Below are 27,025 nucleotides of genomic sequence, written 5' to 3' on the forward strand. Positions count from 1 at the left end.
CACCCTAATTCCAAAACCAGACAAAGATGCCACAAAAAAAGAAAACTACAGGCCAATATCACTGATGAACATAGATGCAAAAATCCTTAACAAAATTCTAGCAAACAGAATCCAACAACATATTAAAAAAATCATACACCATGACCAAGTGGGCTTTATCCCAGGAATGCAAGGATTCTTTAATATCCGCAAATCAATCAATGTAATACACCACATTAACAAATTGAAAGATAAAAACCATATGATTATCTCAATAGATGCAGAGAAAGCCTTTGACAAAATTCAACACTCATTTATGATTAAAACTCTCCAAAAAGCAGGAATAGAAGGAACATACCTCAACATAATAAAAGCTATATATGACAAACCCACAGCAAGCATCACCCTCAATGGTGAAAAATTGAAGGCATTTCCCCTGAAATCAGGAACAAGACAAGGGTGCCCACTCTCACCACTACTATTCAACATAGTGTTGGAAGTGCTGGCCACAGCAATCAGAGCAGAAAAAGAAGTAAAAGGAATCCAGATAGGAAAAGAAGAAGTAAAACTCTCACTGTTTGCAGATGACATGATCCTCTACATAGAAAACCCTAAAGATTCTACCAGAAAATTACTAGAGCTAATCAATGAATATAGTAAAGTTGCAGGATATAAAATTAACACACAGAAATCCCTTGCATTCCTATATACTAACAATGAAAAAACAGACAGAGAAATTAAGGAAACAATACCATTCACCATTGCAACAAAAAGAATAAAATACTTAGGAGTATATCTACCTAAAGAAACAAAGGACCTATACATAGAAAACTATAAAACACTGATGAAAGAAATCAAAGAGGACACAAACAGATGGAGAAACATACCGTGTTCATGGATTGGAAGAATTAATATTGTCAAAATGGCTATTCTACCCAAAGCAGTCTATAGATTCAATGCAATCCCTATCAAGCTACCAACGGTATTTTTCACAGAACTAGACCAAAGAATTTCACAATTTGTATGGAAATACAAAAAACCTCGAATAGCCAAAGTAATCTTGAGAAAGAAGAATGGAACTGGAGGAATCAACCTGCCTGACTTCAGACTCTACTACAAAGCCACAGTCATCAAGACAGTATGGTACTGGCACAAAGACAGAAATATAGATCAATGGAACAGAATAGAAAGCCCAGAGATAAATCCACGAACCTATGGACACCTTATCTTTGACAAAGGAGGCAAGGATATACAATGGAAAAAAGACAACCTCTTTAACAAGTGGTGCTGGGAAAACTGGTCAACCACTTGTAAAAGAATGAAACTAGAACACTTTCTAACACCATACACAAAAATAAACTCAAAATGGATTAAAGATCTAAATGTAAGACCAGAAACTATAAAACTCCTAGAGGAGAACATAGGCAAAACACTCTCCGACATAAATCAAAGCAAGATCCTCTATGACCCACCTCCCAGAATATTGGAAATAAAAGCAAAACTAAACAAATGGGACCTAATGAAACTTAAAAGCTTTTGCACTACAAAGGAAACTATAAGTAAGGTGAAAAGACAGCCCTCAGATTGGGAGAAAATAATAGCAAATGAAGAAACAGACAAAGGATTAATCTCAAAAATATACAAGCAACTCCTGAAGCTCAATTCCAGAAAAATAAATGACCCAATCAAAAAATGGGCCAAAGAACTAAACAGACATTTCTCCAAAGAAGACATACAGATGGCTAACAAACACATGAAAAGATGCTCAACATCACTCATTATTAGAGAAATGCAAATCAAAACCACAATGAGGTACCATTACACGCCAGTCAGGATGGCTGCTATCCAAAAGTCTACAAGCAATAAATGCTGGAGAGGGTGTGGAGAAAAGGGAACCCTCTTACACTGTTGGTGGGAATGCAAACTAGTACAGCCGCTATGGAAAACAGTGTGGAGATTTCTTAAAAAACTGGACATAGAACTGCCATATGACCCAGCAATCCCACTTCTGGGCATACACACTGAGGAAACCAGATCTGAAAGAGACACGTGCACCCCAATGTTCATCGCAGCACTGTTTATAATAGCCAGGACATGGAAGCAACCTAGATGCCCATCAGCAGATGAATGGATAAGGAAGCTGTGGTACATATACACCATGGAATATTACTCAGCCATTAAAAAGAATTCATTTGAACCAGTCCTAATGAGATGGATGAAGCTGGAGCCCCTTATACAGAGTGAAGTAAGCCAGAAAGATAAAGAACATTACAGCATACTGACACATGTATATGGAATTTAGAAAGGTGATAACGATAACCCTATATGCAGAACAGAAAAAGAGACACAGAAATACAGAACAGACTTTTGAACTTTGTGGGAGAATGTGAGGGTGGGATATTTGAAAAGAACAGCATGTATACTATCTATGGTGAAACAGATCACCAGCCCAGGTGGGATGCACGAGACAAGTGCTCCGGCCTGGTGCACTGGGAAGACCCAGAGGAATCGGGTGGAGAGGGAGGTGGGAGGGGGGATCGGGATTGGGAATACATGTAAATCCATGGCTGATTCATATCAATGTATGACAAAACCCACTGGAAAAAAAAAATAATAATAATAAAAAAAAAAAAAAAAAGAAAAAAAAAAAATAAAGTCATTAACTCTGAACATAATAAATTTCTTTGGTTAGCTCTAGAGACAAATTGATTCAAAGGATTAGATCTGATACAGTGCCTGAAGAGCTTTGGATGGAGGTTTGTGACATTGTACGGGAAGAAGTAATCAAGACCATCCCCAAGAAAAAGAAATGCAAAAAGGCAAAATGGTTGTCTGAGGAGGCTTTACAAATAGCTGAGAAAAGAAGAGAAGCTAAAGGCAAAGGAGAAAAGGAAAGATATACCCATTTGAATGCAGAGTTCCAAAGAATAGCAAGGAGACATAATAAAGCCTTCCTCAGTGATCAATGCAAATAAATAGAGGAAAACAATACAATGGGAAAGACTCTCTTCCAGAAAAGGAGATACCAAGGGGATATTTCATGCAAAGATGAGCACAATAAAGGACAGAAATGGTGTAGACATAACAGAAGCAGAAGATATTAAGAGGAGGTGGCAAGAATACACAGAAAAACTATGCAAAAAAGATCTTCATGACCCAGATGTATCAATGGTGTGATCACTCCACTAGAGCCAGATATCCTGGAATGTGAAGTCAAGTGGGCCTTCGGAAGCATCACTACGAACAAAGCTAGTGGAGGTGATGGAATTCCAGTTGAGCTATTTCAAATCCTAAAAGATGATGCTGTGAAAGTGCTGTACTCAATATGCCAGCAAATTTGGAAAACTCAGCAGTGGCCACAGGACTGAAAAAGGTCAGTTTTCATCCCAATCCCAAAGAAAGGCAATGCCAAAGAATGGTCAACCTACTGCAAAATTGCACTTATCTCACACGCTAGCAAAGTAATACTCAAAATTCTCCAAGCCAGGCTTCACCAGTACATGAACCGTGAACTTCCAGATGTTCAAGCTGGATTTAGAAAAGGCAGAGGAACCAGAGATCAAATTGCCAGCATCTGTTGGATCATCAATAAAGCAAGAGAGTTCTAGAAAAACATCTACTTTTGCTTTATTGACTATGCCAAAGCCTTTGACTGTATGGATCACAATAAACTGGAAAATTCTGAAAGAGATGAGAATACCAGACCACCTGGCGTGCCCCTTGAGAAACCTGTATACAAATCAGGAAGCAACAGTTATAACTGGACATGGAAAAACAGACTGGTTCCAAATAGGGAAAGGAGTATGTCAAGCCTGTATATTGTCACCCTGCTTATTTAACTTATATGCAGAGTACATCATGCAAAATGCCAGGCTGGATGAAGCACAAGCTGGAATCAAGAATGCTGGAGAAATATCAACAACTTCAGATATGCAGATGATACCTCCCTTATGGCAGAAGCAAAGAAGAACTAAAGAGCCTCTTGATGAAAGTGAAAAAGGAGAGTGAAAAGGTTGACTTGAAGCTCAACATTCAGAAAACTAAGATCATGGCATCAGGTCCCATCACTTCATGGCAAATAGATGGGGAAACAATGGAAACAGTGACAGATTATTTTTTTGGGCTCCGAAATCACTACAGATGGTGACTGAAGCCATGAAATTAAAAGACACTTGCTCCTTGTAAGAAAACTTATGATGAACTTAGACAGTATATTGGAGAAGGCAATGGCATCTGACTCCAGTCCTCTTGCCTGGAAAATCCAATGGACAGAGGAGCCTGGTAGGCTGCAGTCCATGGGGTCGCAAAGAATTGGACACAACTGAGCAACTTCACTTTCACTTTTCACTTTCATGCCTTGGAGAAGGAAATGGCAACCTACTCCAGTGTTCTTGCCTGGAGAGTCCCAGGAACAGAGGAGCCTGGTGGTCTGCCATCTATGGGGTCGCACAGAGTGGGACATGACTGAAGTGACTTAGCAACTGCAGACAGCATATTAAAAAGCAGAGACAGTACTTTGCCAACAGAGGTCCATCTAGTCAAAGCTCTGATTTTTCCAGTAGTCATGTATGGATGTGAGAGTTGGACTTTAAAGAAAGCTGAGTGCCAAAGAATTGATGCTTTTGAACTGTGGTGTTAGAGAAGACTCTTGAGATTTCCTTGGACTGCAAGGAGATCCAACCAGTCCATCCTAAAGGAGATCAGTCCTGAATATTCATTGGAAGAACTGATGCTGAAGCTGAAGCTCCAATACTTTGGCCACCTGATGCCAAGAACTAAGTCATTGGGAAAGACCCTAATGCTGGGAAAGATTGAAGGCAGGAGGAGAAGGGGATGACAGAGGATGAGATGATTGGATGGCATCACCGACGTGATTCACATGAATTTGAGTAGGCTCCGGAAGTTGATGATGGACAGGGAAGCCTAGCATGCTGCAGTCCATGAGATTGCAGAGTCGGACACAACTGAGCTACTGAATTGACTGAACTGATAGATATGTTTTATAAACAGTGAATCATCTCAGGTAAGTGAAATGGGTCTTATAGATCTTACAACCAGGATGATTTATAAACTCATTATTTTGAAATGAGTGGTGGGCAATTCAATCAAAATGCTGACCTCTGTAGATACAAATGTATTTTATATTAACTCTATTTTCTTCTGGATATTTGGACAGCTTGAAGAAGTTTCGGTTCTTATGCATTATTTGATTTAAATATCATTGTGTTTCAATGATATTTAGTTCAATACCATTGTCTTGGTGGAACAGGAGTTTCCACCATATTCCAAACCAAAAAGACACCTACAATGGACTGCTAGTTCTCCTATTCACCTTATAGATGAGGAAACAGACTCAGTGGAAGTGAGTGATCTATCCAAGGTCACACAGCTTGCTGGTGGCACAACTGGGAATGTAATCCACGTTCTTTGTTCCTAGTCCTGTTCTTTCCACTGTGGCACGTTCTTACAATACTGTTTGCAACTTAGAAGGAATTCCCAACTTTATGCTAAGTGTAGACTTTAATGGCAATGATTATAATTAAGCTTTTACATGAAGAAGATAAACCTGACTTTGGTATAGAGTCTGAATGGGGTCACTTCTTGCTCTGTGATTTGTATTTCTAAGTTCTACATTTATTTATCTTTGTACTGTGTCATGGGGTAAACTGTGTAACTATAAATAAATTTGATAGGACTTGACCCTGAACTAGTTGCATGATGAAATGTTCTGGAATTGAAAATCTTGTTTAAAAGTACCAAAATCTCACTGTATATTCGCAGTAACTAGAGACCTACATGTGACAGGTATACTTTACTGCAACTATCCCTTAATTTAGGGTCCCACCATGCTTTAAATTTGTTACTGAAAGCACACCCCATTTATAATCATGTTTCAAGATGCTATTTTGAAAGATTTGTCTTTGAATGAAGAAGTAAAATAATGACAATTTTGCCTTATTTGAGGTTGTTTTTAGAATTCTATAAATAACACACATTAACTTTAGAAAATGAGACATTTCAGAAGGAAATTAAAAACCATGACCCCATCACATTGAGAGAGCTTCATATGTTGTTGTAAAAAAAGCATAAATATATTTTCTCAAAAAGTTTTGCCATGCTGTACACATTGTTTTGCAGCCTTCCTTCTTTGGAGATAGATAACTTTTTAATCAGTAAAGATCCCTCTAGTATAATTCTTAAAAACTACGTATTATTTCATTTTATAGATGTAACCTAGAGTGGTTTTGATTCATCTCTCATTAAGTGTGTTACCACATATGGTTTCTTTGTTTAAAAAGAAAGTCATCAACATGAATTTACATTATTCAATTCTCCACCTGCTGATATGTATGTTATCTCTTTGTATGTAACACTGTAGCTGTCAGGATACCTTAAAGAAATGGGAAGCCTGAAAGGGCTCACCCTTAACTACAAAAACGAATGCTTCTCTTAAGTGTCACTTGCAGTCGGCTCTTTCCGTCTCTCCTTGTCTCCCTCTCCTCTTTCCCTCCCTCCTGCTCAGAGTCATACTTTCTCTGTTTTTTCCTTCTTTTTTCAAGATTATAGCAGTTCCATTTTCTAGCAGTACAAGCATTTCAAAATGTTTTCAAGGATTTAGGTTTTAACTTGAAATTTATTTCTGTGCACATGCTGTAAAAAATTTACATGCATTGACCCTCAAGTGTGACATTGCTGACCATGTGGCTCCTGAGGGTATTTTTCTATCAAAGTGCTGAATCTTCTAGCATTTCCATATCTCTGTAATTATCTGTGTCTTCTGTTGATGGGTCCATGTGTGCAATGGTGTGTTGGTGGGACACCTATTCTTAAACCAAGTATATTCTTCCACAAACCACTTTGAAAAAAAGTGTTTTTCTTTATACAAGCCAGAAGTACTTATTTGTGATACACAGCATACTTTCCCTATTATGTTTATTGTTATTGTTTATTTTTGTATGTGAAATGGAATTGGAGAAACTCTGCCAAGCTCTTTCTAGAACAACAAAGAAATGTGCCCCTCCAACACCATTTAAGTGGATCAAAGGTCAAGGTCAAGCACAAAGCTGTTTATGTATTTTAAAATAGTTTATTGATCATTCCTCCTATTCCTTAAATGAATCTTAATCCTCCAAATGCAACAAGAAGCGATTTCTACATTGAAGCATCTCTGAAATGTAAGAACAACATGCCATTAGTTGGCTAGGTCTGGTTTGGATCAGCTAATACACTTTGCAAAGGGGATTATCTAAATTAAGCTTTGCTTCCTCCACAAGGAATGTCAGAAGTTGTGTCTGGGTGTGTGACTTGCTAGTTTTGAGTATGTTGGGGCTTCAGCTGCCAAGTCAGTGAGCCCTTCAGAGAGCCCACCACTTCTTTGGCAGAACATGGAGGAAAATTTTATAGACAGGATTATACTGCACAGTCATGCTGAAGGGTCCTGCTGATCTGCATCCTGACAAACTGACCGCATCACTTGTAGGGTCTGAAACAGAATGTTGGCCTCACTAGATTCACTTCTTTATCCCCTAAATGGTGAAAGGCACAAAGCAGGAGTAGGATTAACAACACTTGCTCTAGTGTTTGCTTACCTAACAGTCTAGTGGGGGGTGACTCCAGGAAGCTTCCAGTTTGCAATTTTTAGATTTTTTTTTTTTTATTGGATTCTGTCCTAATCTCAATACTTGGTTTTGTTCCTTACCTCAAGGAGATAGCACTTAGAAGTAAGAGATCAGTAGCTGGCTCATATAATTGAAATTAAACAACCAAGAACTCAAGAAATGGGCAGCATTAATATTTACCACAAAGACAAGGTTGGTATTGACAAACTGAGAGATGTAATTGTCAACTTTTTTTTTTTTTATTGGATTCCTCCAGTATGTTTCCTGCCACTTCTGCTCAAAAAGTAAAAAGAGTTAGACTGGGAAAGATGTCATAATGCAAATTCCTTCAGCGAATCAAATATGTAACTGTATCTTTTGGTGTAAAGATTTGGTCAGCTGACCAGATTTTAAGGCACTTATTGATCTCTGACATAGCCCCAGTTGTTTCCAAGGTTGGAACATAGCCAAGATAAAAGAAAAAAAAATTTTAGAAGAAATTCTTTTGCCTCATCAGGGTACACAGAAAGAGAAATCAGCTATGTACTCCATGTGTATGAAGATGGAACACTTGAGCTTTCTTGTTCAAACTTGTATCAAATATGCAGCATGAAGGGAACTCTTCAATAAAACTATTTAGAGTAAAGTAAAACTACACAAGTGGTGGTCATTCTGACAGTTTCAGAAAAATTATTTGCTGCCTACCTATCTAATATCAGGCAGGTGAACATATGAGCTAGGTGCTTTACATACACTGCTGCTGATACTCCAACTAATCCTCCAAAGTGTTTATCATCGTTTTTATTTTATATTAAGTGAGTTGGACTATAAAGAAAGCTAAGCACCGAAGAATTGATGCTTTTGAATTGTGGTATTGGAGAAGACTCTTGAGAGTCCCTTGGACTGCAAGGAGATCCAACCAGTCCATCCTAAAGGAGATCAGGCCTTGGTGTTCAGTGGAAGGACTGATGTTGAAGCTGAAACTCCAATACTTTGGCCACCTGATGCGAAGAGCTGAGTCATTTGAAAAGACCCTGATGCTGGGAAAGATTGAGGGCAGAAGGAGAAGGGGATGACAGAGGATGAGATGATTGGATGGCATCACCGACTCAATGGACATGGGTTTGGGTGGACTCCGGGAGTTGGTGATGGACAGGGAGGCCTGGCCTGCTGCGGTTCTTGCTGGGGTCGCAAAGAGTTGGACACGACTGAGCGACTGAACTGACTGCACTGAAAGTTCCAAGAGGTCAGGTAACTTGCCCGTGACCAAACAGCTGATATATGGCAAAAGTAGGGTTCAAGTCCATGATAATTCTCTGTTTTAATTATTATAAAAATGTGTTCCCAATGTATGCAGCCTCAAGATTAATTGATGTGGTTGTCAAGTTATCCTCTTAGCATAATAAAATACAAATTTGAAGAATAGGAATAGTAGAGTAGACAGTATAACTATTTTACCTTAGGAAGTCACTGAACCTATTTGACAAGCTTCATCTGTCTTCTAGATAGAGCTTATTATAACTTTCTAACAGATTACTGTAATTGAATAGTGAAGTATTGATTTTTAATACTTAATGTCTAAATAAATGAAAAGTTAAATCAGTATTTCTAATTAAAGTTATTCTCCATCTGATAAGTTCTTTATAAGATACAGAAGTAAAATCACAACTCATCAGTCACTGTTGATACTGTCAATTCCATCTCCTAAATATTTTTCCAATTGGTCTTCTTCTTTCTATTTACTCTTACTCTGTTTTTTAGGCCAAAATCCCATTAATTTTTGTCTCAGCCATTGCAATGACCTCTTTGCATGGCTTAATGCCTTAAACTTTTCAAACCTGTCATCCAAAAGTCTGCCAAAGTCTTCTTTCTAAAATTCAAGTCACATTATTTTTCCCATTTTTTTTCCTTTAGATCTCCACATGTACTAGTTCAGCTCAACCTTTAAATCTCTAGATAGCATATGCCCACCCCTAGTCTGATTCTCTGTAATGGACTGAGGAAAGTTCTCAAGTACTTCTCAAGTACTTTAGTATGAAACATGGTCCATGATCATTAATATCCTAATTTTATAGCCTTACTTCAGAAGTCTTCTTATGTTTTAGAAGTGTGGTCTAATAACTAAGAGCAGGAGCTCTGAGGTCAGACTGCCTGGGTTGGCCTTGATTCTGCTGTAACCTACTCGGCCACTTATAATTTGTGTGATTTTGAGCAAGTTGTATGAACCTTCTGTGCTTTGGTTGTTCTCATTTGTAACACAGGGGTGATGATAATAGTGCATGGAGTTGATATGAGGATTAATTGAGTTATTGCTTATAAAACACTGAATACAGTGCTTGAAACACAGAGTAAGTGTTTAATCACACTAGTTATTAGTATCACATTGAAGACTTGATGTTTGTTCAGACATGATTAATGCTTGCCTTGTTGGACTTCCCTGGTGGCTCAGCTGGTAAAGCATCTGCCTGCAGTGAGGGAGAACTGTGTTCGATCCCTGGGTTGGGAAGATCCCCTGGAGAAGGGAAAGGCTACCCACTCCAGTATTCTGGCCTGGAGAATTCTATGGACTGTATAGTGCATGGGGTTGCGAAGAGTTGGACTCGACTGAGTGACTTTCACTTTCTTTTGTCCGGAATGCCCTATAGAGCTCACATACTTCTGTCCCTTCAAAACTCAGTGTAGATATTACCCCTTCCAAGAAACTTTTTTTCTGATTCTGCCAAATATATTTGCTTGTTACAACTTATGGGATTACAATCTACCTTGATTTTTCCTGCTGTTACTTCACTTATCCCATCACATTGGTGTGTGTGTGTGTGTGTGTGTGTGTGTGTGTGTGTATCTATCTCTGAACCACTGGACTGTGACCTTCTGGAACATAGAAACTGTGCTTTATTTATTTCTGTGCTCATGCTTCCAAGCACAGTTCTCTACATATAGTATATATAGTTTTAAATGCTTTTTGAATGTTGACTAATGAACTGGCAAGTGAACTGGCAAATATCCCAACAAATGTCATTTGTCTATGTGCACACAATACACACACACACAACTTAAAAATATTTTAATGGAAAACACAGATCACATATTTACATTAAATATTGTAAACATTTTCATTGTTCTTAACATAAATAAAATACAGATGGCTTTTATACCACTGTTCTGCATCCCTAAAAGCCCACTGCATGGCAGCCAAGGTTATCAGTCTACATTCTGAGGTTCACTAATTCAGCCCAATTTTTTCATCTCTAGACAGTATCTCCTCAGATTATTCTAGACTCATGACTGTTTGCATTTTCCTGATTAATAAAAAAAATCAACACAAGCCTAACTGATCTAAGTGTTAAATTGTACAGAAGTGTATAAATTGAGATTCAAAGTCCCTAATTCCATATTCCCCCACCCCCTGCAGAGAATCATCATTAACAGATTTGCAGTTTGGTACCTATTCTTCCAGACTTTTTAATGAATATATTAAAATATACATGTGTAGATAGAGAGTACATATTTATCTGTGTGCTTACAGAGATACACACCCATATGCAATTACACATATGCACAAGTACATATTTATATCACATATGCATATGTGTATAGATTGTAACTATTTTTAAAATGCTGAGTTTATTTCTACTCTATAATAATTTATCATAGATATATATTTAATTATATGCAATACCTCATTCATTGCTAGGCACTAAAATTTACAACTCAGTAGAACTTTATGTATTATTTTACATATTCAAAGATATTGATTAATTATCAGCAAATTTTACATTCTCCCCATGTATTCATGGGCTTTCTAATTTCCTCAAACTTTGCTATCCATTTTATTAACCTTGTTTACCTAAGAGGTTATATTGTACATCTTTCCTGTTTATTGACCATTTGGATTCTTCTTCTGGGACTAGACTATTCATGTATGTTTCTCATTTTGTATTGGATTGTATCTCTAATATCATTAACTCCTTATGTAAGTTCCTTAATGGATATTAAAATTTTGTAGTATATATCACAAATATTTTCTCTAGTTTGTTGTTTATTTTTCAACCTATTTTTTAGGAAGAACTTTTAGTGTTATGAGGTTGTATATGTATTTTTTTTCTTCTCAGCTTCTGGCTACCACCGAATATTTAGCTTATTCTCATCTGCCTCAAACTTTAAAAAGGTTGTTTGCTGATGTTTCCCTGTGTTCTATGCTTCTGTTCTACATATGAATTACAGAAATATTTAACTTTGTATTTTAAGAAACAATTTACTACATTCAAGTTAGAAAATTCAATATAAATTTAACCTGAACTTAGTATGCCCTTGTTTGAATATGGGGGTGGAAAGACCATTCTTTAAAAACCATATTTGCAACACAGGTAAGCAACATACAGATTAAAATTAATTTAAAAATTGAAACAACTCTGAGGAGCTTGAGGCAGATGAAAATGAGAAGGTTTCTTTATTACTGACATCTACCTCCTCATTTAATGGAGGTATATTTACACACAGAACTTAAGTAACTGTCAGTACTGTGAATTCAGTTGCTGCTATGTTAAGAACTCTATTGTAGGAAACAGTTTGAAAGGGAGAACTTTTTCTGTAAAAGTTTCAAGATATGTTCAATGATTTGAAATGCCAATGTTTTCCATGAGATATGTTGGAGGAGGCAGACTGTGAAAATTAGGAGGAAAAGTCAACCAAAAATGTCAAATAGGGCTTTGTATACACTCAATTAGAACCTTTTACTGAAGTTAAAGATCTAGAGTATTTAGTTTATTTTATTCTTCATTGAAGTGTACCTCTGCCTCAAACTAGAACTTGAATGCCAAAATTCTTTGTATGTCTCTTCTCAAACTGTTTCTAGAAAGGAGAGAAACAGGAAGTACTAAAAATCCTGTGAGGAAAGTCTTTGAATTTCAAGTTCAATTTGAATAGATATAAGCACACAGTTTTCCTTGTGGTTCAACTGGTAAAGAGTCTACCTGCAATGTGGGAGTCCTGGACTCAGTCCCTGGGTTGGGAAGATCCCCTGGAGAAGGGAAAGGCTACCCACTCCAGTATTCTGGCCTGGAGAATTCTATGGACTGTATAGTCCATGGGGTCGCAAAGAGTTGGACACGACTGAGCAGCTCTCACTTTCCATAAATTGTATTTCCATGGAATACCAATTCTAAAGGATGCATCATAATAAACTATTTATTTAATTTAGACTTTCCCAAAACTTGACATAGAACTCTTAACTATAGAATGCCTAATAAAAATAAAAATATTATCAGCAGTGGCCACAGGACTGGAAAAGGTCAGTTTTCATTCCAATCCCAAAGAAAGGCAATGCCAAAGAATGTTCAAACTACCGCATAAATGCACTCATCTCACACGCTAGCAAAGTAATGCTCAAAGTTCTTCAAGCAGGCTTCAGAAGTACATGAACCATGAACTTCCAGATGTTCAAGCTGGATTTAGAAAAGGCAGAGGAACCAGAGATCAAATTACCAACAGTCGCTGGATCATTGAAAAAGCAAGAGAGTTCCAGAAAAACATCTACTTCTGTTTTATTGAGTACGCCAAAGCCTTTGACTGTGTGGATCACAACAAACTCTGGAAAATTCTTCAAGAGATGGGAATACCAGACCACCTTACCTGCCTCTTGAGAAATATGTATGCAGGTAAAGAAGCAACAGTTACAACTAGACATGGAATAACAGACTGGTTCCAAATAGGGAAAGGAGTATGTCAAGGCTGTATATTGTCACCCTGCTTATTTAACTTATATGCAGAGTACATCATGCAAAATGCCGGGCTGGATGAAGCACAAGCCGGAATCATGATTGCCGGAAGAAATATCAATAACCTCAGATATGCAGATTATACCACCCTTATGGCAGAAAGCAAAGAAGAACCAAAGAGCCTCTTGATAAAAGTGAAAAAGGAGAGTGAAAAGTTAGCTTAAAACTCAACATTCAGAAACCTAAGATCATGGCATCTGGTCCCATCACTTCATGGCAAATAGATGGAGAAACAATGGAAACAGTGACAGACTTTATTTTTTTGGGCTCCAAAATCACTGCAGATGGTGACTGCAGCCATGAAATTAAAAGACACTTGCTCCTTGGAAGAAAAGTTATGGCCAACTTAGATAGCATATTGAAAAGCAGAGACATAATTTTGCCAACAAAAGTCCCTCTAGTCAAAGCTATGGTTTTTCCAGTAATCATGTATAGATGTAAGAGTTGGATTATAAAGAAAACTGAGTGCAAAAGAATTGATGCTTTTGAACTGTGGTTTTAGAGAAGACTCTTCAGAGTCCCTTGGACTGCAAGGAGATCCAACCAGTCAGTCCTAAAGGAAATCAGTCCTAAATATTCATTGGAAAGACTGATGCTGAATCTGAAACTCTAATACTTTGGCCACCTGATGTGAAGAACTGACTCATTGGAAAAGACCCTGATGCTGGGAAAGATTGAAGGCAGGAGGAGAAGGGGACAACAGAGAATGAGATGGTTGGATGGCATCACAGACTTGATGAACATGAGTTTGAGCAAGCTCCGGGAGTTGGTGATGGACAGGAAAGACTGCCTGCTTTGCTGCTTGCTGCAGCCCATGGGGTTGCAAAGAGTTGGACACGACTGAGCAACTGAACTGAGCTGAATAAAAATATACTGCATGTACTCTAGAAAACAGTGCTCCGGACTTTGGAATTAGCATCCAGGTTTCTGATTATGCATTTAAACCTAAACTAAATTTGTTGCTAAAGGTCATCATCAGGGAAAATATGACTACTTTGCCTATTGAATTTAGGACAGTGAAACTATCATGTTCTTCAAATCAACTTTTATATATAAAAGTCTCCGTGCCCAGCTGAGATGGCCTCTCCCAACTTAACCAGATAGGAAAAATGTAAGAGGACCACTAAAAGACCTCATGACAAAATGGGATATAATCAATATATTGAGTAAGAAAATTAAATTTAATGGCAGGGGGTTTAAGGCAGAAAGAAAATCTCAGTGAAGATTTTTTTAATGGCTTGGCAAAGAAATTTTGTTCTTATACATGGTTTTTTTTTTCCATTTATTTTTATTAGTTGGACGCTAATTACTTTACAATATTGTAGTGGTTTTTGCCATACATTGACATGAATCAGCCATGGGTGTACATGTGTTCCCCATCCTGATCCCCCTCCTGCCTCCCTCCCCATTCCATCCTTTTGGGTCTTCCCAGTGCACCAGCCCTGAACACTTGTCTCATGCATCGAACCTGGACTGGTGATCTGTTTCACATATGATAATATACATGTTTCAATGCTCTTCTCTCAAATTATCCCACCCTTGCCTTCTCCCACAGAGTCCCAAAGACTGTTCTATACATCTGTGTCTCTTTTGCTGTCTCAAATATAGGGTTATCGTTACCATCTTTCTAAATTCCATATACATGCGTTAGTATACTGTATTGGTGTTTTTCTTTCTGACTTACTTCACTCTGTATAATGGGCTCCAGTTTCATCCATCTCATTAGAACTGATTCAAATGTATTCTTTTTAATATACATGGAAAAGATGAATAGGTTGAAATATTGTGAAAGACAAGCTCCCAAAAATAACCAGATGGAGAGCAGCAAATAGTAAAGGGATATTAAGTTGATGCCTTGATTCTTGGCTGTTATAATGTAAGTATGTGGAAGTAGATAGAGCTTATGTTATATTAAATCAAAGAGATGAGACTCTAAAGCTAGTTTTCATAACAGTGAGTGTCATGGGCAGTTTTCTAGTCTGATAAGTTAGAAGAGTTGGCTTTTTATTTTGGTTCTGATACAGTGTTTGCACAATTTTATACAAGATATTTATAGATTTTTACCTAAAACTGGGCCTTGTAACATCTTCTCATTCTGTATCACTATTTTACTTTAAGAATAAAAAGATATGGGATTTTTTAATGCTCTACAACAAAATGGTGTATTACAACAATATAATTAGTAAGTAGAGATAGTATATGAATATTTTCTGGCAGAAAAGTTTTGGATTCAAGCCAGTTTGGAAATAATGAGGAAGGGCTAACTTCCCAAGTAGATAATAAGTAATGGATGAGAATTATTAAGGAAAAGAAGATGGTATTTTTGGAAGCCAAATATGAAGAGGTGGAAGGGAGGGGATGAATGGTATCAAAAAGATAACAATTTTGCCTGAAGAAGTCTAAAAATTGTCATTAATGTAAAGGGTATCTTTAGTAGATAAAGTTAATAGAGAAATACTATAGAATAAAAGCTATTAAAGAGAATCCAAGTAAAGAAATGAGATAAGGAAATGACTTGAAGAGATAGTTAGGTGCTAAGACATGCCATTTGTGAAACAATGTGACGTGTTCCAAATTTGCTTATAGTTTTTATGCACATGATTTTTAATGCATATATTTCATTCTCAATTCTGTGAGATGTCTGTGATGCAAAGCAAATTTCTTCCCTGAGCATCCCTTCTTTACATGAATTTGTGTTTTAAAATGATAGGCTATGTTGATGTCTTTTAATACCTAGTAGACATGGTGCATTAAGATTGTTTGGTGAATTATGAAAATTAACATTTTGTTCCAACATGTCCTCCTTTTACTTGGGAAGTACAGACTTTTTCTTATACAAGCCAGAGTTCAGAATTTTTTCCTTTGGCACTGGGATTTCTTTGATCAACTTTCCATTCTCAGCTCCTTCCAAAATATTCTGAAAATCAAAATAGAACAAAAACTCCTTTATTGATATCTCAGTTAGTAGCCATCTTTTAGTATATGTCTTCTTGAAAAAAAGAATGCTTCAAAAGTAGAAAGTGGGAAAACATGGATGCAAAAAAATTATTATGTTTGAAACAGAAGTTTCTTGTAGCTGCTTTTTTCTTTCATTTGAAAGAATGAAAGAAATTTCTCTCTGAAAATAAATGGTTGTAGTGGGAATAATGTCATTTTATATTTTACACTGGCACTCAGCAACTAATAAATGCAAATTATAACTATAGCATCAGTTCAGTTCAGTTCAGTTCAGTTGCTCAGTCGTGTCCGACTCTCTGCGACCCCATTAACTGCAGCACGCCAGGCCTTCCTGACCATCACCAACTCCCAGAGCTTACTCAAACTCATGTCCATCAAGTCTGTGACGCCATCCAGCCATCTCATCCTCTGTCATCCCCTTCTCCTCCTGCCCCCAATCCCTCCCAACATCAGGGTCTTTTCCAATGAGTCAACTCTTTGCAACTATAGCACAGTATTGTCCAAATCAGAATGTTACCTACTAATTAAGAAAACTTAAAAGCCAATGATCATCTTATTTCAGGAACAAAATGATAATTCAGAATTTTTATCTAGTATTTCATGACTATACATCCAAATGTTGCTCTTTTCATTATAGTTAAGGTTTCTTGGTAGTATACTGTAACTCTTGTGAATCTGAAAGAAAATTTTGCATAAGTTCACGGACTCGATTTTATAGGCATTTAACATCTGATCATTACCCTAGGAAGAGAAACAAAAAAAATTAAAAAGTAAAGTGAGAATGAGCTAAGGCATCCATTGTGGTTAATTCTCAGATCAAAGGGCCAAAAGTTAACAGTTACAGAGAAAACCTCCTCTGGCATGCATAGCAAGCATACTAATCACTTGGCAGTGGATGGGATAAACATTTTAACCAATAAAAAAGGTATTTGGTATTATTTGGTTTTGTTTGCTTTTTAGCTACTATTCTAGCAGCAAGTTACTGACACAGAAGAAAAGACTAAAATGCAACAAATCATACCTACTCCTTCAGAAATGCTGTGTCTCATCTTACTGCAGCTTCCTTGCCTGAAGTTTTCATTTCCAAAAAATGCTTTAATAAATAAAAATGACCTTCACATTTTCCCAAAATCATTATACCCAAGATCTATTCAACTGAGTTTGCTTAATGACTGGTCAGGACAGAGATCCTTTCACGGTCCTATAGAATGTAAAGCAACTCAAAAGAGACAAGTGGATCTTCTTAGCTTGCAAAAGTCACAGAGCTATGTCAATGGGTCTCAATGTGAAGTTTTCTGGGCATGCTACCAAAGGTGTTGTAAATTAGTAAGGAACATTGCAGTGTTTTTCAGGCTTAGTTCGATGCTCAGCTTTCCTTTCATGTTCCACATTTTCTTGAAGGATAAGTTTGTCAGCAAAGATCTGGAATTACCATGTGTAGGTCTCTCCACACTTCTTAATCTGTGTTATGGACAGTCAAATATTCCAGCTCATCCCTTACTACAGGGAGTTGGAAAATTTGGCTCTTCAAACAATCTCTATTTTATGACTTAAGTATTAAGTTTAGAACACTCCCTAGTGTCCCCTTTTTGAAAACGTATAGGAATGATTCAGAGCTACATTTCTCCAAGGTAAATTAAATACCCAGTTTGGTATGTTACATTTGAATAACACCTTGTAAACGAAGGACTGGTTGAACCTTCTGTAAACGAAACTGAGAAAACTGAATGAGGCTCTTCTCTGAGGAATACTAGTATCTTATACACTCTATAAAATGTAAGTGCTTCTTATTTCCAGTCAGTTTTTAGCATCCAACAGTGCTTCTGCATTTTCTATCATTTTTAATGTGCAATATGCAAAGGGAGTATCCTGTGAAGAGTTCTGAAAGAAGGAAGGTTCTTGGTTGAGGACTGCATCACTCCAAGCAAAGCTTCCCAAGTCCTTTTGTAAGACCATCCCATCAGCAACATTATCTTCCTTTTTGGAACCAATTATTCAGTGATTTGGGAATTTGTTATGCCTTTAGCCCTTATCTTGAAGCTTTGAGAGATAAAGTAAGCTAGTGGTTACAATACAGGACCAGGTATAAATCCCAAGAAATGTAATTCACTGTGACTTTACATAGCTTAGTTTCTGGCCCTCTGGTTTCTGCATCAATATGCTATTCCTCGTGAAATGTAATCCCTGTTAATGTTTTGAAAATCCCAAATGAATGAACCAAAGTAAATAAAAAATAGTTTCTATAGTTTGTTCAAACTTTTTTCTGAACTACTGCTTCTATTTCTTATTAGATCCATTTCTTTAATGAAAATTATGCTATAATTTCTCCAGACAGAGTCCAAGTTAGCTATCGTGGATATAAGATACGTCCCAAGAAATAAATTACATTTAGGAAACAAACATCACTCTAACAATAACTGATCTAATAATTCTTCATTTCAAATGCTATATAATGTCACTCCTATTAAATATATATTTATGTGTAAATGCATTTATATGTATATAATTTTTCTGAGTCGATCACTTAATAAATATTTCCATGGTGAAATACCTAACTGAAATTTCTTACAGTAAATAAACTCAGGAACTAGTTGAATCATGTTTGTTATAGCATTTTAAAACTAAATCTTATCTTCACTTCCTTGTAGTTTATTAGAACACAAAATCTTTGAAATGGAGGGAAAGCACAAGGAAGAATTGGACACCTTAAAGGAAGAGAAAGAGAATCTTCAAGGCTTGGTTACTCGTCAAACATATATAATCCAGGAACTGGAGAAACAATTGAACAGAGCCACCACCAATAACAGTGTCCTTCAGAAGCAGCAGCTGGAGCTGATGGACACAGTGCATAACCTTGTCAACCTCTGCACTAAAGAAGGTAGTAAGAATTTCTTCCTTACTTTGGTTATAGTAAATATTTTGTTTAATATAGAGCAAGTAAATATCCAATATAACTTTCTAGGTTGCGTTGATTGCTAGTATAGAAGCAGCAAAAGAACTTTATTCTTAGAAGCATTTAATGAAGTTTGCACTGACAATTTTCTCATGTTCTTAACTTCAGAGAAATTTTTTATAAGCTTGAATTCATGAATTCACCATATCTTTCTAATTTCTAATTTTTTTTTTGGCCTTTTTGACTTTAAATAAAATCTATTATGTTCTCATGGATAAATATTTAGCACTGTAGTGTTAGACACTGAACTATACAGGACAGAATTTAGACACTATTAAAGATTAGCTCAGATTACTTAGAAGAGTTTCAGGAGTGTTCCCATTTTAAAACTATTTCTTTTGCAGTGGAGGAGAGGGAAGAGTTACCTGCAGAGGGAAAGAGGTACAGAAGTTCCTAATAACTATTATGAAGAAGAAGAAATATTTGTTATTAAAAGTCTGTTTTAGAATTATTTATGTGGCCCTGTATGGAGAAGACCTAACCAGGGCATATGAACAAACTTATTCTGAGCTGTCTTCATGATAGTGAAAGTACAAAATTTTAATACCCACCGGAATATCTGGAGCCATTTAGTCATTGGAAATATTGTAGGCCTGTGTCTCTTTAGAAGACATCCATCCATCTGTCCACCCTCCCACCCATCAATTATTGAATAAATGCCTCTGTGTATACTTGTTCACTTCAAGAAGAACCTCACCTGACCTCAGGAGAACTCTTCAAAGTTTGGAGCTTCTATAGTTCTGCTCACTAATTGGCCTTTCTGTGAGTGAACATGGACATGTAAATGGTGATGAATGAAAGAAAACACCACTTACATCTAAAGGTCATGGTTGTCATTAAGCTGTAGTTTATGTGACCACTCATGTAATGATTCAGTGCTCATATGCAATGTACATAATTGGAGGCTCCTTTAATTTAACAGTGGACTTGAGCTATATTAAAAATAGCTCAGTTCCATAGTCTCATGTATAGATATGAATACAGAGGATAACTCCATTTTAAGTAATCTTGTTTTAAAGACATTTAGCATTTCTCTATTACACTCCATTACCTTCAGTTCTATCTCCTTTAGATAGTCTAAACAAGTCCTTAATATACTTTGTGAAGAATATTTTTTAAACAGTGAGTTCCCAGGGCTCTGTTTGTGTGTGCTCAGAAATGTGATTGAGAAGGAAAAAACCTGCTAATCAGTCAGAGCCTGCCAAAACCTTGAGTTAGAGTCCACTGGAAGGAAAACATGATAGAATTTTGCCAGAGAATTTTAATAGAGCTCATGAGTATTTAGAAATTAAGTATTAATATGAGACATATCTATTCTCATATTGAACTGAATACATTAGGGGAAAAACTGAAAACATATTTTTCTTATCACCCTGAGACGTAATGCACATGGAGTTGTGTAGTTCTTTTTTTTTTTATGATGTTAGAAATATCAAGCCCTGGTGATTCCCACAAAGCTCATATGTCTGCCTACTTATCATAGTTTCACTTCTTTTCTAAGTACTTGTCCAATAAATATGTCTTTAAACTTTCGCAGGCAGGAGGGTGACTTCAAAATTAAAATTCCTGGCTCGCTTTGGTCTTTGGGTGCAACATCAGGAATCAAACATCTGTTCAAGAAATGTAATTTATTGAACAATTACAATGGCACTCCTGATAGATGCTACCCACAGCATCACTCAGCATATGAGAAAAGTAACTATGCCTATTCTATTATAGAGCATATCCAAAAAATAATTGGAGAATTAAGTGGTAACCCATTCCAATATTCTTGCCTGGAAGATCCCATGGACAGAGGAGTCTGGTGGGTTACAGATCATGAGATTGCAGAGTCGGACACAATTAAGTGACACTACAAAGGGAGACAGAAATTGTCTAATACTTCATACCTCTAGACATTTATTTTATTTTTAATGATAAAATTGTAAAACAAAGCCTATTTAACTATATTTTGTAATCCGACTTTCACACACACACACGCACAATGTAAGCATATTGAGCCATATTATCCAATGGATTCTACGCTCTCATAGTGTGTGAAAGTTGCTCAGTTGTGTCTGACTCTTTGCGACCCCGTGGACTGCCCATGGAATTCTCTAGGCCAGAATACTGGAATGGGTAGCCTTTCCCTTCTCCAGGGGATCTTCCCAACCCAGAGGTCGAACCCAGGTCTCCTGCATTGCAGGCAGATTCTTTACTAGCTGAGCCACAAGGGAAGCACAAGAATACTGGAGTGGGTAGCCTATCCCTTCTCCAGGGGATCTTCCTGACCCAGGAATCAAACCAGGGTCTCCTGCATTGCAGGTGGATTCTTTACCAGCTGAGCTATCAGAGAAGCCCATGCTCTCATAACCATAGATTTTATTTGCTTCCTGTTAGTCTTTTTTTTTTTTTTTTTTCTTCTCTAGCCCCACAGTTAAGTATTTTACTAAGTATTTGGTGATTTAAGAATTCATGAGACACAAAAATGGAATGTGTCTCTAAGTTTTCTACAAAGATTTTACTTCATTTTCACTGGCACCATAGCATTTAGTTACAGTGAATTTAAAACTTTAAATAACTAATTGCATAGTAGTAGATTAAATGCATGTGTGCTAAATTGCTTTAGTCGTGTCCGACTCTTTGCAACCCCATGGGCTGTAGCCCACCAGGCTCCTCTCTCCATGGGATTCTCTGGACATTGGAGGAGGCTGCCATACCATCCTCCAGGGGATCTTCCTAACCCAGGGATCAAACCAATGTCTCCTGCATTACAGGTGGGTACTTTACCAACTGAATCACCAGGGAAGTCCACTAGATTAAATATCAGTTACTGAAACAAACTTATTTCATTCTAATTTTAAAACATATGAGTAAAATATGTTCCTTCTTAAGAGCAAAAATTCATTCATCAAGTAAATTTGTTATTTATCAAAGATTATACACAAATATTCTATCTTTAAAAATAAATATATGTAAATAAGCTTAAATCAATACATTACAAGAAACGCACCACTTTTCTAAAATGTGTATTTCCAAAAAAAAAGTGCAAAGAGTAGTCTTCTGAGTTTCAAAAAATCTGTGTCATAATCCAAAAGCCAAAAATTTTAATTGACCTAAGGGTCTTCTCACTCTAACTTGACTAAGTCAGTCATTTATGGATACAGCCTGAATATAATACTACAAAGCAAAAGAAAAAATTTCTACTGAGTTTTTTCCTGTCATTGGCAACTAATTTAATCTTTATGAAGCTGTTTAACCATTTATAGGGGTTTCCCCAGTGGCACAGTGGTAAAGAATTCACCTGCAATGCAGGAGAAGCAGGAGACAGGTTCGATCCCCAGGTAGGGAATATCCCCTGGAGGAGGAAATGGCAGCACACTTCAGTATTCTTGCCAGGAAAATCCCATAACAGAGGATCTAGTGGGCTACAGTAATTGGGTGACAAAGAGTCAGATAGGACTGAGCACGCTAATCATTTCTTGTGTAGGATAATTATATCTACGTCACAATAATAGAGCATTAAATTAGATACTTCATTTTAAAATAAAAGTATGTGACATATTTGATTCATTAAACATTAGTTCCTTCCTTTTCTTCCAAGTGACAAAATTCAACTAAATGCAAATTTATTAAGTGCTAGTTATAAGTAAAATGTCTTTCACAGAAAATGTCTGAATACAGTGCTCTAGTGTGTCTGACTGTTGACAGTCATCCAAGTCCCTTCTTTTTATCAGTTTCCAAATCACCAGAATGGAATCATGATATTCAATTCCTAGTGAGTAAGAATTAACAGAGGTTTATATAAAACTCATAGCATCAAATGTATGTAGTATTATTTTTTTAAACTTTCATTTTTTGTACTAAAACACTTAAGGCCATCTAAAATAGTTCAGCAAACCTTTCTCTTGTTGTCTTAACAGGCAACAGTAGTATCTTAGGCAAATAGTCATTACAAACTGAATTGTGTCTACTTTGCAAGACTTCTGGGTAACACATTTATTTTTGTCTAATCTTTGTCTGCAAACACTTGGTTGCATTTATTCTTAGAAACATTACCACTGAAGAAATAAATATTGCTCTCAATGTTATCATAGTGTCAAAGCTTAGTTGATTGCTTCAGGTTTTTGGCAATTCAAGTTATTCTGGGAATTAAATAGTTGACATTGATAATAGCATGGAAGCAAGGTTTAGAATTCTTTGGGGGAGGATGATCAGGTACTGTGACTATCAACATCCAGCAGTCATCTCTGTTCAGAGGTGATTGAAGTGTCATCATGTACCTTGAACACACCAGACAAACATGATATGTGACCAAGAATCTAATTATTACCAAATCATAAAAAATAAGAAAGAAAAAATACAGAAAATAGTATTTAGGCTCCATCATAAAATTACACTGATTGATTTTCTTACTGTCCAAATCAGTTTAGAACGTACTCCTGTGATGCCAAGATATGATTTATAAACTTGTCATTCATTCATTAAATAGTTATACAGCAACTCTTTTGCTTCAAATTCTCTTCTGAGGATAAAGATATCCATCTATTTTTATTTAACAAATATTTGCTGAGTTCCTGTAATATGCCAGGTACTGTTCAGACCACTAGGGAGAGAGAAAAGTATACTGCCTGTGGCTTCAAGAAAACTAGAATTTGGTGGGGAAAGAGATAGGTAAACAGACAATTATATTTCATAAATATTTGCTAGACGTGAGGCCAGGGTGCCAGGGGACTAGTGAAACACATGGGAAGAAAACTAGAATCATGATAGAGACAGAGGAACGAGGGCAGAATCCAGCATCTGTAGAGTCTTCTTAAGGCTTTTGTTGAATCCTCATTATGATTTAGGCATTGATTAAGCTTTATGTGTATTAACTTAGTTAGTCCTCACAATAACAGTATGAGGGAACAACTGTGGTTAGCCCCATTTTATAAATTCCACAAACTATCAGTAGTTCCCTCATACTGTTATTGTGTCGATCCAGGATTAAAACATAGGCAGGATGGTTCTAATGAGGAGACAGTGACTAAGTCTTCAAAAGGAAGAAAACAGAGGGTATCCAGAGAGCATAAACAACGTGTATATTTGCCAGGAGTCATCAAAATGGGTGGTGGGTGTACACCTAAATGCACAACCTATTTCTCAGAATTGAAGGCAGGAGAACAATGAAAGATGAAGTTAGAAAGATAAACAGAAGGAGATCAAAGAAAGCCGTGTGTGTGTTTTCTTTGAAAGCAATAAGAAGTCATTGTCAGTATATAAGGATAATAATGACATTATCATTTTAGAAAAATCATCCCAAGTCACAGTATAGGAACAACACATTGTTAAGTTGACAAGTCTGGAAATGGAGGGACCAGATGGATGTTTTGCCATACAGACTTTTGAACTTTGTGGGAGAATGTGAGGGTGGGATATTTCAAAAGAACAGCATGTATGCTATCTATGGTGAAACAGATCACCAGCCCAGGTGGGATGCACGAGACAAGTGCTCCGGCCTGGTGCACTGGGAAGACCCAGAGGAATCGGGTGGAGAGGGAGGTGGGAGGGGGGATCGGGATTGGGAATACATGTAAATCCATGGCTGATTCATATCAATGTATGACAAAACCCACTGGAAAAAAAAAATAAAAATAAAATTAAAAAAAAAAAAAAAAGAATTTGGGAATCCGAAAAAAAAAAAAAAATATTAACAAATACTTAGAGAGTATGAGCCAATCTTCTTAGCCCCTTGCATATATTAACTCATTTGATTCTGACAACAACTCTGTAAACTAAGTGCTCTTATTAGCCTTATCTGATGAAATTAAGCATATAAAGGTAAATAATTTTTAAATATTACACTGCTAGCAAGTGAGAAGGCTGAGATTTGAACCCACAGTCTAGTTCTTAAATAGAACATTATCCACTATACTATGATTGAGAGAAAAGGTATATTGATGGTTTTCATCAGGTTCTTGAAAGGATCTTCTGGGAGAGAAGTAATGAGGTCAGGATCAAACCAAGGCAAATGGAAAGGCAACTAGAGGGAAATTTTGTGAACAAAGAGTTAGAATCAACAAGAGATAACCACTTATTTAAAGTAAACTCAAATATATTAGAAATTCTGGGTTGACTAATTTTGATGATATTTCTTCAAATCAACAACATGAGAAAAGAAACAGGCTTAGAAGGCAAGATTTAGTTTGAGCATATGGACTGAAGTGACCATTGAAGGTAGGGAAATGAATCTGGAGTTCAGTAGTAAAATCCTGATGACCATATAGATTGGTGTGTCCTCAGAGGAGACAGTTGGTAAAGCCATGCTGTTCAATGGAATCATTGAATGTGTGTATAAAGCAATGACAAAACAATTTGGGGATTATAAATCCATTCAAGAATCTGATAAAAAAAAAAAAAACTAGCCTACCTTTACTTAGTGCAAATACTTTGGCACAAATCTGTGTGCAATTTCAGAGAATTTACAAAGTAAATTACAGAAATCCATAAAATACAGAAATTACATAATATATTAGAACTCCTTTTAAAATAATAAGAATGTGAATCAAATACAGAAAATTGGGAGTTCTTTAAGGGACAGATTAAAAGGAGACCAAAATAGCGGTTGTAAGCAGAGAGAAAAGACTGTTATGTAGGGTCTATTTTAGTGGCAAAAAAGCAGAAAGTTCAAACAAAAAACAGACTGAAGTGAACTTTGGAACTGGGATGTCAGCTTCCATAGGGAGAGTTTGAATGAACTGTAGAGCTCAATCGCATAGACTGAAGACTAAAATGAGTAAGATGAAGTAAAAGCAGAAAATATCTCGTGCTCATGCTGTTGCTTCAGTCGGGTCCCACTCTTAGTGACCCTGTGGACTGTAGCTCGCCAGGTTCCTCTGTCCATGGGATTCTCCAGGCAAGAATACTTACTGCAGTGGTTTGCCATTTCCTCCTGCAGGGGATCTTCCCGACCTGGGGATAGAACCCACATCTCCTGCGGCTCCTACATTGCAGGCAGGTTCTTTACCACTGAGCCATGAGGGAAGCCTCAAAATGTTGTCCAGCCCCATCCAAAGTGTTGAATGTGAAAGGGTGGATCGCAGCTTCAGGTAGATAGGCACACAGGGTAGAGAGGAATAAAAGGAAACTTAAAAAAATAAATACCAAGAGACAGGAGCATATTTATGCTTAGCTCCTTAATATGTAGTATAAAAATTTCAAATCATTAGAAGTTTCTCTTGGAGTTCATTTTAAAAGTTTCTTTCATATCATCTGAAAGAGATAATGACTGATACTACAAATTTTTAAGCGATCTCAATTATTTGGTGTCTTTCCCAGGGGCTGATTGCAGTGGTACGGAACGTTTGATCATTATTTTCAGGCTTCTGGCCTTCTGAAAAGGGGAAATGAGGCATTTGCTTCCTTTGCAGTGCTGAGGGGACATTTGGCTCTGTTCTCAGAATAATTCTACCATCTGAAAGGAATTTACCTCCCGTGCAGTGTCTATTGAGTTTGTGAAGTAAATCATTCAGTCAAGGGATGAGACAGCTTGAACTCCTGCAAGTCCCTTGAGTTAAGAATGACTCTTAAAAACATCACAAGCGATGGGAGGAAATTAAAGCTTTTTGAAAGTCACTCATATAAACATTGATAAAAATAGAAAATATCATTTTTATTGACTTAGTAAAATATTTGGTTTCTCGTTGACTACTTGTAATGCACAATTTAACATTAGGTAGAAAGAGAAAGAAAAATACAGGAAGTCATCTGCTGAACACTACAGTAAGCACTTGTTTCCA

At 36.7% G+C, this 27,025-nt stretch overlaps 1 protein-coding gene across 1 annotated transcript in view; it reads left to right on the plus strand.

The window, feature by feature from the left end:
• ANGPT1 (angiopoietin 1) overlaps positions 1–27,025 on the plus strand; it is a 296,599-nt gene that overhangs the window by 191,753 nt on the left and 77,821 nt on the right. Inside the window, exon 4 of the mRNA XM_061123602.1 lies at positions 18,961–19,190. Coding sequence (XP_060979585.1) covers positions 18,961–19,190 — 230 coding nt within the window. The remainder of the gene's footprint in view (positions 1–18,960; positions 19,191–27,025) is intronic.

The sequence above is a fragment of the Dama dama genome, chromosome 21 (genome assembly GCF_033118175.1).
Source record: "Dama dama isolate Ldn47 chromosome 21, ASM3311817v1, whole genome shotgun sequence".
NCBI classification, from domain to species: Eukaryota; Metazoa; Chordata; class Mammalia; order Artiodactyla; family Cervidae; genus Dama; species Dama dama.